This window comes from Choloepus didactylus, chromosome 4, assembly GCF_015220235.1.
Source record: "Choloepus didactylus isolate mChoDid1 chromosome 4, mChoDid1.pri, whole genome shotgun sequence".
Classification (NCBI taxonomy): domain Eukaryota; kingdom Metazoa; phylum Chordata; class Mammalia; order Pilosa; family Megalonychidae; genus Choloepus; species Choloepus didactylus.
Window position 1 is genome coordinate 28,806,750 of NC_051310.1, and position 16,315 is coordinate 28,823,064.

General features: G+C 38.4%; 1 protein-coding gene across 5 annotated transcripts in view; it reads left to right on the forward strand.

Annotated features, from left to right (window-relative positions):
• The window catches only part of CEP128 (centrosomal protein 128), a 632,097-nt gene that overhangs the window by 174,977 nt on the left and 440,805 nt on the right, over positions 1-16,315 (forward strand). For all 5 annotated transcript variants that reach the window (XM_037832153.1, XM_037832154.1, XM_037832157.1 and 2 more), the window contains one exon: positions 4,910-4,996. In XM_037832153.1, coding sequence (XP_037688081.1) covers positions 4,910-4,996 — 87 coding nt within the window. The remainder of the gene's footprint in view (positions 1-4,909; positions 4,997-16,315) is intronic.

Here is a 16,315-nt window from a genome sequence, read left to right on the forward strand (position 1 = left end):
TGAATTTTATTTTTGAAAGTTTAAAGTGTATCAATATATTTTTACTAGACCTTAAGACCTAGATTTTCATTCTTTGTCTTTCATTTTAAACTAGATTATGTTGAAATTTGATTCAGTATGCTCGATTAGAATCTTGTGTTTGTTTACTTGTTTAGTGACTTTATGGTCTATAGGAAGCAGAAATGGTGTTCAAACTTAGTGGCGTTTCTGGATGTATAGTGGAAGTGTAGTAATTTGCTTTGGGTTGTTCTCAATACCTCATTTTTGTTCCTCTTCTGAATGCAACAGAATTTTAGTTCTCACTGACTAAATGTTCTAAGACTTAAATATCCTTAGAGTGAAAGAAAAGTGAAAATTAGGGCAGCAAGCAGAGGTACAGCAGAAAAGTACATTATTTTGGAAAAGTAGTAATATGAGTAACTGTTCAGATGTTGAAGACTGTTGGAGAAAAGAAGTAATGCAAGATTATTTTATTGCAAATTCCTAGATATTCAAGAGAATTAGAGTTTTTTTTTTTACTGAAACCCTGCATTTATGGAAATTTGAATATAGACATTTGAATATAGACAATTGAAGAATTGTGTTTATAAAGTGTAATCCCATGAAATAGAACACACAATTTGATTACTAAAGTTCAGCTTATTGATTTTTATTCCTTAAACTCCAAGTGTAATGATTAATATTTATACTAATTATAGGAAATGAGGATTAGAGTTGATATCTATTAGTGTGAGAAAGAAAATAATTATTCCCTACACTGTTCTTTAAGAGGATTGGGCCGTGGAACTACAGTTCCTTTGTTTGTGGGATGGGGGAGGTGAGGAGTGTGATGCAGTTATGAATATGGATATTCAGAATTGAGAAGAACTGGGATACAGATAAATTGCTCAGCATAATTCGGGGGGCGGGGGGGAGATTTAGAAGCTTGTGAGAAAGGTCCGGGAGCTGCAAAGAAACCAAACAATGAAGTAGACAAGGTGTAGGGGAACAGGATAAAAGGAGAATTACTTGTTGGTGGACTAGCCCAGGAGAATTAAGAGAACAGACATTTTTGATAGAGGTTTGATGAGTGTACTCCATCTGCCTACATGGGCTTATGCAAATTTTGGATCACTCAGTGATTTGGGTGTGAGCAGGTTACTCTGAAGATCAAAGTTCTCCTTATTGTTGAGCACTGGCCTGAGGATCAATTTACAAGAAATCTGGATTACATTAGACTAAACAGGGGAAACTTGTAGGCCAAAATAACCTAATAGCTGCTCTGATTTGGCTCTGAGCTAAAATTGGAGGGTGAAGCTTTAAGGATATTTGCATAGGCTCAAAGTATCTCCCTAAAATGTTTATTAATTACTGTGATGGTCTGAACATATTTCCACAAATTCTTTGATGCTTTAGCTCTGGAAGGTGGAGTTTTAACTCTTCTCTCCTTGCATGTGGCCTGAACTTAGTCTTCTAACATTACGTGGAAAGGAAAGAAAACTTACTACGGTGGCATTAACCTGGCTGACACCACGTTACCTTAACCAACCATTCAAGGTTAACATTATAAGGTATAAGTTATATTGATATCATGTACCTCACAATATGATGTGATGAAAAGAGCCCATTAACTTTGTGATATTTTTCCCCAAAATTTATAAGTCCATTTTAATTATGAGAGAGCATCAGAGAAATTGAATTGAGGAACATTCTACAAAATACCTGATGAGTACTTTTCAAAAATATCAAGATCATGAAAAAAAGGGAAACTGAGAAACTTCACAGATTGGAGGAGACTGAAAAGACAAAACAAATAAATGCAACATAGTAGCCTGGATTGATCAAAAAAGGACATGAGTGGAAAAACTAGTGATATCCAAATAAAGTCTGTAGCTTAGTAATGGTTTGTTACCAATGTTACTATCTTACTTTTGATAAACATACCATGGTTACCTAGGATGTTAATATCAGGAAAAGCTGGGTGAAAAGTATATGAGAATGCAGAACTATCTTTACAACTGTTCTGTAAGTCTTAAATTACAATAATTTAACTTAGAAATAAAAAGGTTTAAAAAAAAAATCCATCCAAGAGAGTTGTATCTAAAGAAAAGACTAAAGTGATGAGTTGTGAAAACAGGAAAAGGTCATTAACTCTTTTATTTTGGCTACTAAATAAATAAATAAATAAATATCTTTTGCAACACAATTACACTGTGATAATAGTTTTCAAGAAAGATAACTTGGTGCTTCAGAAAATAGGTGATTAAAAAAGGATGGGAGAATTGTGAAGAACAGATTTTAAAAATTTAATTTTTGGAAATCATGGAAAAGGGGTAGGAATGGACTAATTTCAGGTAGCTGAAAATTTTGGGGGTTTAAATTGTGTAAGTTAAACACCTAGAATTGCAGCATGAGGTTAAGTCAAGTTTTAAAAGCACAGCAGGTGCTTCCTCATTTCTTATGCTTCAGTAAGTGGAGGACAGAGGAAGAAACACAATCTAGAATGTGAACAGATGCGCAAACGCACATTGCTAGGATCCTTTTATCTTAGTAACTACTGGTTGAAGCCTACAAAGTCTTCCAATCAGGATATGAACTCTCCCTTCCGCCAAATGCATGCTCACTTTTGGAGAGCTGTAATCTTTGTTGCCAGGCATGTCTCTGCTATATTTGGCACCTCAGTTTCTTCACAGCTTTGGAAGGGAATGGCTCTTGTGTTTGGGACAAACCCTTCTTATTTGAAGTTGTTTACTCCTTCTGTCCTTCTCATGGTGTGGCCTCAAGTAACCCCACCTAGCTTGGGTGAGTCTTCGCTGCATATTTACTCAAAGTGGCTCAGGAGTTTGAACCCAGAAGCAGAAACTAATTGTTCATAGTTTGATGAAACTTGACAACTGCCTTAAGGATTCTTGCTTATTAGTACCCCTCTGTGGAAAAAAGCGGTCATTGCTTTTAATATTTTCAATGAAAATATATTCTAGATATAACTGATTAAGTTTAACTCATTAAAAAATGGGTTTTTTTTAATGATGACGCTGTGGAATAATTCAAAATTTATAAAATGAATTGATAAAAAAAGTAGTAACAACTTCTTTATGTCTCTTTTCTCCATCTCTCTTTCTGCTTTTGTCTATCTGACAGGCATGCCCCGCCCTCTTTCTCTTTCTCTCTCAATCTCTCTCTCTCTCACGCCCACACACACATATACATACACACGCATACACAGTGCACATTGGGTGGGGAAAGACTGAGGAAGCATGTAAAGAATAAAGAGGGCATTAGTAATTTTCAAGATTCTAGGATAATTTTGTTCATGAAAGATTTATAAACGTTCTCTCAGCAAAAATTGAATGGATCTGTAAATGTAATTACAAATCTTACTTGCCCTAAAATAAAGAACAGATATTAAACATTAAAATCATTTAGTAATTACTTACAAGGCATGATTTTTAATACTTTGTCAATATTAATAATTCAGTAATAATTAGTTGCCTTCTACTGGGCATTTGCCATGTGCCAAGTATTGTCTTACTTGCTCTACAAGCATTACCTTATTTAGTCTCCACTTCTGTCCTTTAAGGTTGGTATTATTATTTCAATGTGGAGAGGCAGTGCAGCTCAATGGTTGAGTGAGGCAGCTTGAGTCTTCTTCCTGTCTCTGTTCCTATCTAGTTGAGTGACCTGGGGCAAAAGATTCAACTCCCTGTGTCCCAACTTCCCTCTCTATAAAATAGGTTTAATGTCATGGAATTATGAGGATTAAAACATATATATTTAATATACTTAGAATGAGTGTCTGGACATAGTAACATTATAAAATATTATTATTATACTCAATTTATTTTTCATTTTGATTATGTTTTGCTGTCTTTTTAATCAATTGCTGTTTTACCAATGAAAGTAAAGGCCATGAGACAAAGTCATTTCATAGTTTGGGATCTCTGTTTCTTTTATAGACATGTATATAAGTGGCTACTAGCACTGTGCCTGGCACTTGGTAAATATGCTTAGTAGATAGTTCAATACGTAACTTAATGAAATTGATTATGATTGTGTATACTTGCATCAGTGCAGTTAACATGTTCTGCTCTTTGCCTAAAATAGTTTTCCTATTAAACGCATAGGTCTCTTTAGTTAATTTGGTGTTTCACAATTTGTATGGCTTCTTCATGTATACCTCAGTATGTCTAAGTTTTTTTTTAAACGAATGGAATACCTATGAGACATTTTGAAAGACTGCTGTAAGCATAAATTTTTCTTAAGTTTAATATTTTGAACAGAGAAACAAATCAAACACTTTTGTGACTGACTTTTAAAATTTGTAATCTTTTAAAGTTCTTTTTTTTAAAATTTTATTAAAGGGAAGATAGTGTAGCAAAGAACATTTTCTTTTTTCTATGTGACGTATGATTTGAGCTTGTTGTATGTCATGAGCTTGTTATATGTCATGACAAGATATTATGTATTTAATGATGATGTAACAACTATGTTTATACCTTGTTGAGAATATTTTTTTTCAAAATTTTTAGTGAGTTAGTTTTGGTGTTATGTCTAAATAGTTGAGCAGATACTACAACTTTTAAATACGATTACTTCAGCAGGCAGTATGTTTTGTTTGTTCCCAAGACAGCTATTAGCTATCTAGCTCTCTAAATGTGCAAAAAAAAAAAAAAAAAAAAAAAAAATTCCCAAAGATGGGGAAAAATGAAATTAAGTGGAAATTGATTAGGAAGATCAGGAAGCTGTTTATATTTGATCCCTATTAAAGTATATTTAGAATTCAGTGAATGAGTAGGTTGTAATACATTTATAGGTTTTGTGCGATCATAGCCATATCTTCCTCAGCCTTTCCTTAATAAATACTACTAGTGACTAAGTTTTATACATATTTTGGAATAAAACTTTTTTTTCCACTTTTTTTTCATTCTAGGCATTGAAGAAACAAGAAGCTAAAGCCGATCAGAATGAGGGAGTGATGAAAAATAAACTAAAACAAGCTGAAGCTGAGAAAAGTCAAGTAAGATTTTGAAAGTTATCTTTCAAAGAGTAATGCTATTTTGGAATTAGTGATATTTGTTGAGTGCCTTGAAAAGTGTCTGAGATCATTTTTTAGAATACGGAAAAGCTTTTACATTTTGATGTGGAGGCCGTTGGCTCCATGGCTATGCTTTGTTACTTGCTCGTGGAAACATATACAGGTTGTTTGCTACCTTGTTGTCTATGGCCACTCTGCTTTTCTAGAGGCAAATTTAACTTTACCTTTCCTATGTAGCTATTGAACATTCAAATAGCTTGATTTTGCTGCAGGTTTAGGAAAGACCTGTTTTTTTTTGAAGACTGGATACTTTGGATATATTTATTTTCCTTATAGAATATAGGTGCAGTTGTTAACAGCCTAATTCTGGAAACATCCTCTATTCTCATTAAAATATTAAGGATCTTTGATCATGTATTCACATCAGTGAGTACATAGAGCCTAGTACTTTAGAGCAGAGGCCAAAGAACTCTCCTCAGTTTGCAGAAGGGTAGATTTAAGGATGAGCCAAGGCAATGTGATAAAATAAAAATTTGGTGCTGATCCAGTGTTCTTTTCTCTATATTACTTTTTTATCTACCATTACCTCTTTGTATTTTGTTTTACCAACCCATGTAAACTTAAATAATACTTCTATGCTGCTTTCTTAGTAAGCAAGGTGTGTTAGGTTATCCAGTTTGCCCTTTGGGGGTTGAGGCTGCAGATGTTTCATGACTGATACAGTCCTTGATTGATTTTGTTGTTGCCAAAAGCAGGCTCATGTGCCTGATGCGCACAGAAGTCAATGCCATGACACCAGGATTTTGAGAAAAGAAAGAGTTTATTGCTTAGTCGACTAGCAAAGAGATCAGAGGAAAAACCTCAGATTGGTCTCTCCAAACAAAATAGAATCTAGGGTTTTATTCTGTCTGGGGAAGGTGGGCTAAAAGGAGTGGCTAAGGATGGGGTGAGATGATGTGGGCTAAGTGGAGCATGCTCTGTTCAAACTATGCTTGATCTTAAAATGGAGGCTTAGCATGCTCAGTGGCTAGAACTGGCCAGAGCTGGTCTTAGCAGGTGCTGGAAAGGAAACAGTAACTTTTCTTGCAGTGAAGCAAGCTTCTTCTAAATAGGCATGAGGAAGTGGGCATGCAAACAAAAGAAATGGAAATTTTTCAAACCAGTAGGGGAGGGGCTACTTCAGTAGAAAAAAAAGGTGGTAAGTGGTGGTTTCAGTCCTCTGCTTTTTGTGTTGGACTCCTCAGTCTTGAGGATTGAGGGGCAACAGCCACTGTAGCTACTCCCTTGCTTACTCAGGGCTTACACAGGTGTAACCGGGAGGTGATGAGTTTCTGCTGAGACGATAGTCTAGCTTCAGTATCATCAGCTCCAGTGAGGCTTTAGTCTTCTGAAGAGAGGGTACATACTTGCCTTCTGGGTTAGGGATAACTTTGACTCTGGAGTAATGAATCCATGACCAGATTCCCTGTAACTTAACAGAAGAGTGAGTAACAAACAAGACTTGATAGAGCCCATCCCACTGGGCCCTCAGTTGGGTATCTGGGTGCTGTATCTTCCAAGTTTTGAGAAGCACCAAATCCCCTGGATCTATACAATGTAGGGGAATGTCAGTGGGAAATAGGAGCCGGTCACAGGATTATTGGTGGATGTCAGAGAAAGGCTCGTAAGGATTGGACATATTTTATGGTTTCTAATTAATCAATTACATGTTCATTATTGAAGCTGTTGCAGTTGGTTTTAAGGAAGGGTCTCCCAATTACTATCTCAAAGTGGTTCAAACTGAGCCTGCTTCTGGATGCCTCTCTTATCCTGAGCAGGCAATTGGTAGAACCTTGTCCCAGGTCAGGTTGGTTTCCTGACAAATTTTAGCCATACTTCTTTTTAGAGTGTGGTTCATCTTTTCAAATGTTCCTGTGGATTGTGGCCTTCAAGACGCATGTAGCTTCCAATGAATGCCTAAGACACCTGACATTTCTTGAGTTACCCTGGCAATAAAAGCCCTCCCTGTATCACTTTGGACTGAGTGTGGCACTCCAAACTGTAGGATAATTTCCCTTAGTAATGCCTTAGTCACTTGAGATGCTTTCTTGGTTCTGTAGGGGAGTGCTGCAACCCAACTTGAGAAAGTATCCACAAAGATAGGAAGGTATTTTTAATTTCCTTGGGCTTTTGCCATAATGGTAAAGTCTATTCTCCAGTCTTCCCATGATTCTACTCCTCTTGTCTGGACTCCCTTTATAGGCAGTGGAGGGCCTGACTTGGGATTGTTCTTGATACAAACAAGACATTCTTGGGTCACTCTTTATTTAGTTTTTCTAATTTTAAGGCTGACAATATATTTTTGTAGCCATTGGTACATGATATCTCTCCCTTATCATGATGCAAATGAGTGATAATAATTTTCATCAAATTTTCAGGAATTAATACTACTCCCTCCTTATTAGAAATCCAGCCCTCAGGAGTGGCTTCAGTTGGTTCTTCTAGTGTCTCTGGGTCACACTGTGGATGGGAGGGGCATCACAGTTTAGGAGGAAATCCCCATTCCTCTCCTCTCAGTAAGTCATTTGAGAAGTATTCTTGTATGAAAGGTGTTAAATCAGTGCTTGTATGAGAGCTGCCATGGTTATTGGCTGCTGAAACATAGCTGCCCTTTTAGCTGCACAGTCTGCTAAGCTGTTCCCTCTAGCTATCAGGTTCTTGCTCCTCTGATGTCCAGGGCAATGGATAATTACTACCACCCTTTGTAGCATAATGGCATCTTATATGGCTGTGATTGTGTCAGCATGCTTTATGTTCTTTCTCCCGGAAGTTGATAGCCCTCTCTCCTTCCAGATAGCTCCATGGGCTACTGAAAAGGCATATTTGGAGTCTTTGTGTATCTTCACCCTCTTCTTGTTTCCCAGATGTAAGGCCCTGGTGAGGGCTATGAGTTCTGCTCGTTGTGCCTACATACCTAGAGGACGGGCCTCAGCCTCAAGTGTCTCTTGTAAGGTTACTACTGCATACCCAGTCCTTCGGTGTCCCTGTTCCATGAAACTGCTTCTGTCGGTGAACATCTCCAGGTCTGGATTCTCTAGGGGTTGATCTGTAAGATCAGGTCGGCTGGAATAAACTTCCTAAGTTACTTGTATGCAGTCATGAACAGGTTCTCCTTGAATGGTGGGGAGCAGTATTCAAAGAAGAGACCACCTTAGTTTTACATGTGGATTGTCTTGCAGGATGGCTTGGTACTTGCCTAGTCTCCCCAAAGTAGGCCAATTTTTGTTCAAGATGGGCAATATATAGGAGTGTGTATAACCGTGGGCTGTCCCAAGGTGAAATTTCTCTTGCTTCTTGCAGTAAGTCACAAGTAGATGCCACCACCCTGAGGCAGACTGGCCACCCCTGTGCTAATGCATCTAGATGTTTTGAGAAATAGGCAATAGGCCTTCATGTGCCGCCAAAGTTCTGGATTAGCACTCCAAACTAACTCCTCGGCATTCATGCACAAATAGATCAAAAGACTTTTTAATATCTGGAAGGCCTAGAGTTGAAGGTGTTAAAAGTTTTTTTTTTTCATTTTACAGAAAGCTTGTTGGCATTCTCTAGTCCAATTCTATGGTTCTTTTCCCCTACCTTTCAAACCCTTATATAATGGGTTAGCAAAAAGTCCAAAACCTGGTATTCAAACATGACAAAATCTTGCCTTTCCTAGAAATCCTTGCAGCTGTCTCTGGGTGGTTGGTTCTGTTACTCTGGCCAAGGCAGCAAGTTTCTCTGTCCCTTTGATAACTCAAACTCTAAACATTTCACAGTGGGCCGAGAAATCTGGGCTTTCTTCTTAGACACCTTATACCCTTGATCTGATAGAAAATTCAAAGTTAAAATAGTATTGTGGTTGGATGCTTCTTCTGATCTGCTGGCAATTAGGATGTCAGCTACATACTGTAAAAACCCTCCATCCTAGAGTCGCAGTTTTCTTGAATCTCTTGCTAAGGGTTCTCCAAATAAAGTAGGGGCAATTTTGAAACCTTGGAGAAGTACTTTCCAACTGTATTGCTGCTTAACAGCAGTCCGAGTATCCTCTCATTCAAAAGCAAATAGTTCCCAGGATTCAGGGTTCAGTGACACACAATAAAAAGCATATTTTAGATCTAGTACAAGTAAACCAGCAGAGGTCTTTGGACATGGTGGTTACCATTGTTGATGGGTTTGGCACTTCTAGATGGGTGTCCTCCACTATTTGATTGATTGTGCTCAAATCTTGCACAAACTAGTATTCCTTTTTAGTACTGGGCTTTAGGACAGGTAGGATGGAGGTATTATATGGAAATGGGCAAGGATGAATTAACTGATATTTGAGAGGAGAGTCTTTTAAGGGTTCGATGTCTTCTTGAGCTTCTTTATTTATGGCATAATGTTTGAGGTTACTAGTTCTTGTGTCATTTAGGACCTTTACCTGAATTGGTTCAGTGGTCCTGGCTCTTCCCAGCATCCCATCAGCCCACACCTCTGGCCTTACTTGCAAGAGGATGCCTTCAGGAATCTTAGTCTAGACTCTTCCTAAGTGTAGTAGAGCAGACTGAAGGGCGAAACCTGGTCTGGAGGAACTTCAATGTCCAATTGTTCTGCCAAAACGGTTAGTAAATCTTGCTAAGTAGTAGCACAGGTCATTCAGGCATATAGAGAAAACTGTTTCTAATTAGTATTTCCTACTTGGCACTCAAGGGATTGTAGAAAAGTCTTATTGTTTGGGGCTCCAAACACCCCAGTAACCACTACAGTTTTTGGTGAGATACTTCCCTGTTTTTGGTTTGAAATGGAGTAGGTAGCGCCAGTGTCAGTTAACAAGTCTGTTAAGTTTCTTTTGCACTAATATAGGTACTAGGGGTTCCTGGTGGGAAATAGTGGTGATATGGCTGCTAAAGTTGGAAGTGCTCTGGGTCCCTGTCATTCCTGGTCACTCTCATCCCCTGGAAGCTGAGGCATTTTGTGGGTGGACTTGTGAGGTATCCAGGCCTGCCCTCTCTGTGGGCAACTTGGGTATTCTCACTTCCAGTGGCCTTCTCCCCTGTAACGGGCACACTGTTGTGAACCCAGGGGACAGATATACTTTCGGGTTAGTTGGTGGGGGGCCTTGAGGGTCTTACCCTTCATTGTTCTTTGGTCGGATCTGATCTGATTAAACGTTCGTCAGTGGCTGTTGCCAGCGAGATGGCTTGGCATTTCATCTACTTGCCCTGAAGCTGGTCTTGGTTGTTAAAGACCTTAAAAACAATCTCAACTAGTTGAGCCATCGGCATTCCTAACTCCCCTTTTAATTTCTGCAGTTTCTTTCTTATATCTGGGGCACTTTGGCTCATAAAAATCATATTAATTAATCTCATACTGTCCGGATGCTCTGGATCCAGATCAGTGTATTGTCTATATGCCTCAAAAATCATTTCAAGAAAGACTGAAGGATTGCCTTTTGTTCCTTGTTAGACTTCCTGAACTTCAGGCGTTTTTAGTTTTGGAACTCCTTTCTGCATTGTCATTTATGATGCAACCTTTATAATGCTCTCATTTAGCTCAGTCCCTCTGCTCATTTGGGTTCCTGTGTGGCTCTGTCATAGGAATGGCCAGAGTTCTGGGACTCATGCACTGGGCTGTTAGGTTGGTGGTCATGTAACCTGTTGGCTTCCTGCCGGCCTTTTTCAAGAACAATTCTACATCCCTCTGGGGTGAGGAGAGTATTTAAGAGGGCTTGACTGTCTGCCCAGGGAGGATTATGAGTAGCAAAAAATGGAACTAAAGAGGTTCTCCATTTTCTTAGGGTCATCCTGATGTGAAAGCATGTTGTTCTTCCAGTTATACATATCAAAAGGGGAGAAGGGAGAATGTACGTAAACAAATCTTCCGGGGTTTCTTGGTCGTCTAGTCTAGCTGAAACTTGTCTGAGTGGGAATTGCCCTGCCTGGGGTTGGGCAGTCCCCCTTGAATTGAGCGTCCAGATGGGTGTGAGGTGGGGAGACCCTTTCTTCCTGACCAGGCGATGAAGGAGGAGTTGAAAAGGACGAGCTCTGAGGGGAAGAGACACTATTTTCCTCCTGTTCCCAGCCATAAGGATGTGGCAGGGGAGCAAAGGGAGGCTTTAACCGTATTAGGGACAGGTCCTCATTAGGACCAGAATCTGGCAGGATTAGATTTGCTTAGGAATGTAGTTCCTTTGACTTTTTAAATTCACTTTTTTTAAAAATGCAATTTTATTGAGATATATTTGCATACCATATAGTCATCCAAAGTGTACAATCAGTTGTTCAACAGTATCATCGTGTAGTTGTGCATTCATCACCACAATCAATTTTTGAACATTTTCATTACTCCAAAAAATAAAAATAAAAATAAGATTAAAAATAAAAGTAAAAAATAATACCCAAAACATCTTATACCCCCCCCCCCCATTTACTTTCTGTTCTCATTTTTCTTCTCATCTGTCTATACCCTGGATAACTGTAGTGTGAGCACAAGGTTTTCGCATCACACAGTGACACCACATAAGCTATATATAGTTATATGACTGTCTTCAAGAATCAAGGATACTGGATTGCAGTTCAACAGTTTCAGGCATTTCCTTTTAACTATTTTAATACACTAAAAGAGAAAAAAGGAATATCTATATAATGCATAAGAATAATCTCCAGAATAACCTGTTGACTCTATTTGAAATGTCTCAGCCACTGAACCTTTATTTTGTTTCATTTCTCTTTTACCTTGTGGTCCAGATGGCTTTTGCAATCCCACAATGCCCTGTCTGGTCTCATGCCCGGGAGTCATGTCCCACATTGCCAGGGAGATTTACACCCCTGGGAGTTATGACCCATGTAGGTGGGAAAACAGTGTGTCTACCTGCAGAGTTGGCTTAGAGAGAGAGAGGCCACATCTAAGCAACAAACTAGGTTCTCTGGGGGTGACTCTTGGACATAAGAGTAGGCTAAGTAGGCTTAGCCTCTCCTTTGCGGTAACAAACTTCATAAGGGCAAGCCCCAAGGTCAAGGGTTCGGCCTACTAAACTGGTAGTCCTCAATGCTTGTGAGAATATCAGGAATTCCCCAGGTGGGGAAATTTAATATTTCCACATTTTTCTCCAGTCCCTCAATGGGGCTTTGCAAGTGCTTTTTATTCTCTCCCTAAATTACTCTGGGATGAATTGGGGCGTCACACTAATCTGTACAAACCAACCAGATGTCACCCCTTATTCAAGGTTCCATGTCGTTTTGGTGTTTGAATAAACTGACAATACAAATTAAATTATATGATGTGCTACAGAAAATGTAGATTTTGCAACAAATGAACATCTCTTCCTTTGGTCTCACACAGAAGTTGAAGTTTTAAAACAGTCAATATCATCCTTTACCCTTTAGTCTGATTTACCTTAGTCCTAACCAAGTCTGTTTTGTTCATATATCTAATTGAAGTCTGATCTCTTTTTTTCAGCTTCTTTAACAGTTGCTGTGTGGGGTAATGCTGACATTTATAGCTGCTGAACTCTGGCTCTGAATCTCAGGTGTCACACAGATACCTGAAGTTCCAGGGACGATCAGGTTATACACAAACAGCTCAGCATCTCAGAATTTAGAAATAACTGTTAAAACTCATGAGAGATGTGACTGCCATAAGAGCTTACAATCTAGGAACCTTTACCATATGCCTTCTTCTGATAACCTATGCTCTCAGATTCAATTCTCAGAGTTTGCACATTATAGTTAGTCCATATTAGTGAGGGTTATAAGGTTTGTCTTTTTGATTCTGGTTTATTTCACTCAACATATTGTCCTCAATATCCATTCACCTAATTGCATACCTCACAACTTCATTCCTTCTTGCCACCGCTCAGTATTCCATTGTTAGTGTATACCACAGTTTACCATTCTATTTATCACTTGATGTATCCTTAGGCCACCTACATCCATTGCACATTGTGAATACTGCCACCATAAAAACCAGTGTACAATGTCCATTCATGGCTCTGCTCTCAGTTCTTCCAAGTATATACCCAAATAACAGGATTGCAGGACCATATGACAATCCCATAATTAGCTTACTGTGGAACCACCACACTTCCCTCCAGATGGGCTGCACCATTCTACTTCCTTACAAACAGAAAATAGGTATATCCCTCTTTCCACATTTTCTCCGGCACTTGTATCCCTCTGTTTATTTTTTAAACAGTTTTATTCACACACCATGTGTTCCAGTTTGCTAATGCTGCCATCACGCAAAATACAAGAAACAGATTGACTTTTATAAAGGGGGTTTATTTGATTACAAAGTTACAGTCTTAAGGCCATAAAGTGTCCAAGGTAAGGCATCAACAATAGGGTACCTTCACTGAAGGATGGCTGACAGTGTCCATAAAACCTCTGTTGACTGGGAAGGCATGTGGCTGACGTCTTCTTCCTTTGCTCCCAGGTTGTGTTTCAAAATGGCATTCTCGAAAATGTCTCTTTTAGCAGCAGCTCCTCTCCAAAATGTCACTCTCAGTTGCTCTTATGTAGGGCTCTAGTAAACTAATCAAGGCCAAAGCTGAATGGCTGAATGGGTGGAGCCACACCTCCATGGAAATTATCTAATTAGAGTTATCACCTACAGTTGGATGGGTCACATCTCCATGGAAACAACCTAATCCGAAGGTTCCAACCTAATCAATACTGATAGTCTGCCTCCACAAGATTGTATCAAAGATAATGGTGTTTTGGGGGCCATAATACCTCCAAACCGGCACACTATCCAATCCGTGCTAAGTAAAAAAATCAATGATTCCTGGTATAATCATATAATTATGCATTCACCACCACAATCTATATGAGCACATTTGCATATCTTCTGCAGAAAAAAGGAAGGGGAGAAAAAATTGAAGAATAAAAATATATAAGGTAGAAGACAAATAAAAATAAAAGAAAATACAATGAAAAGGTCAGACAACAACAAGAATCCCATATCACTCCCTTATACCCTCCTCTTATAGACATTTATTTTTGGTATATTGTCTTTGTGATAACTAATGGAAGCATTTTACAATGTTACTGTTAATTATAGACTCTAGTTTGCGTTGATTGTATTTTTTCCCCTAAACCATCCGATTTTCAACACCTTGCAATGTTAACATTCACTTTTTCTCCCTCATTTAAAAACACTCTTATATTAGTACATTTAATCACCATCATTGACTACTTATTTCGCTAAGTTAAACAATCCCAGTCTTTATCTTGTGTCTTCTGGTGTCATAGATGCTCCTAGCCTTCCTCTTTCAACCATACTCACACTCATCTTTGTTCAGAGTACCTACAATATTGTGCTATCACACAGTATTATGCTATCCATTTCTGGATCTCTGTAATCAATCCTGTTGAACCTTCTGTACTCATTCAGCATCAAAATGCCCAATCTCTCACCTCTTTCTATCTCCTGATAACCTGTGTTCTCAACTTTAACTCAAATTTTGATCATCAATGTTAGTTTGTATTAGTAAATCCATACAGTACCTGTCCTTTTGTTTCTGGCTAATTTCACTCAATGTAATGTCTACTGTCTACCATTTTGTCTTTTGGATTTTATATGTCATATCTTATTTTTTTTTCTCTCTCTCTCTTTTTACCCTTACTGGTAGTCTACATTCCTACACTCCTCTCCAAACCCCTCCTGTCTTTTCCTATCTGCCTTTAGTGCTCCTGTTCCAGTTTGCTAATGCTGCCTTTAGGCAAAATTCCAGAAATGGATTGGCTTTTATAAAGGGGGTTTATTTGGTTACAAATTTACAGTCCAGAGGCCATAAAAGTTTCCAAACTAAGGCATCAACAAGAGGGTACCTTCACTGAAGGATGGCCAGTGGTGTCCAGAAAACCTCTTTTAGTTGAGAAGGCATGTGGCTGTTGTCTGCTTGCTCCCAGGTTGCCTTTCAAAATGGTGTTCTCCAAAATGTCTCTAGGCTTAGCATCTTGGGGCAAACTCTGGGCTAGTATCTCCAAAGCGTCAGCAAAATCTGCTTTCAACTGCCATCTCCAAAATGTCTGTCTTAGCTGCAGCAGCAAGCTCCCTCTGTCTGAGCTCTTATAGACCTCCAATGATTTAATTATGACCCAGGCTGAATGGGCAGCACCACAACTCCATGGAAATAATCTAATCAAAGGTGTTACCTACAGTTGTGTGGGTCATGTCTCCATGGAAACAACCTAATCCGAAGATTCCAACCTAATCAACACCAATATGTTTGCCCCCACAAGATTGCATTAAGGAACATGGCATTTTGGGGGGCATAATACACCCAAACCAGCACAGCTCCCTTTAGTATTTCTTGTAGAGCAGGTATCTTGTTCACAAACTCTGTCAAGTGTCTGTTTCTCTGAAAATATTTTAAACTCGCACTCATTTTTTAAAGACAGTTTTTGCCAGATATAGAATTCTTGGTTGGTAGTTTTTCTCTTTCAGTATCTTAAATATATCAGACCACTGCCTTCTTGCCTCCATGGTTTCTGTTGAGAAATCCACATATAGTCTTATTGCGCTTCCCTTGTATGTAATGAATTTCTTTTTTTCTTGCTGCTTTCAGAACTCTCTATTTTTCTTTAACATTTGATAATCTGATTATTAAGCATCTTGGAGTCATTCTACTTGGATCCATTCTGTTTGGGGTATGCTGTGCTTCTTGGATCTGTAATTTTACACTTATGAAAGAGTGGGACATTTTCAGTGATTATTTTCTTTATTGCTTCTGCCCCTTTTCCCTTCTCTTCTTCTGGGACACCTATGACATGTATATTTGTATGCTTCATATTGTCGTTCGATTCCATGAGACCCTGCTCATGTTTTTCCATTCTTTTCTCTATCTGTTTTTTTGTGTGTAGGATTTCAGATGTCTTATTTTCTAGTTCATGAATCCTTTCTTCTGCCTCTTCAAATCTCCTATTGTATGTTTCCATTTTGTTTTTAATTTCTTCTATTGTGTCTTTCATTCTTATCAGTTCTACAAATTGTTTTTTCAAACTTTTGAGTTATTCCTTATATTTGCCCAATGTCTTCTTTATATCCTTCATCTCTTTTGGAATATCTTTTCTCCACTTGTTAATTTGATTTCAGAATTGATTTAGCATATTTGTTTGAAGATCTTTAATTAATTGTTTCATCTCCTGTATCTCATTGGAAGTATAAGTTTGTTCCTTTAGGGTATATCTTCATTTTTCCTAGTATGATTCATAGTTTTTTGTTGTCTAGGCATCTGGTTTCCTTGATTACCCCAGTCTTGTTTTCCCAGATCAGACAGGCCCAGGCCTCAGAGAAAGGGTG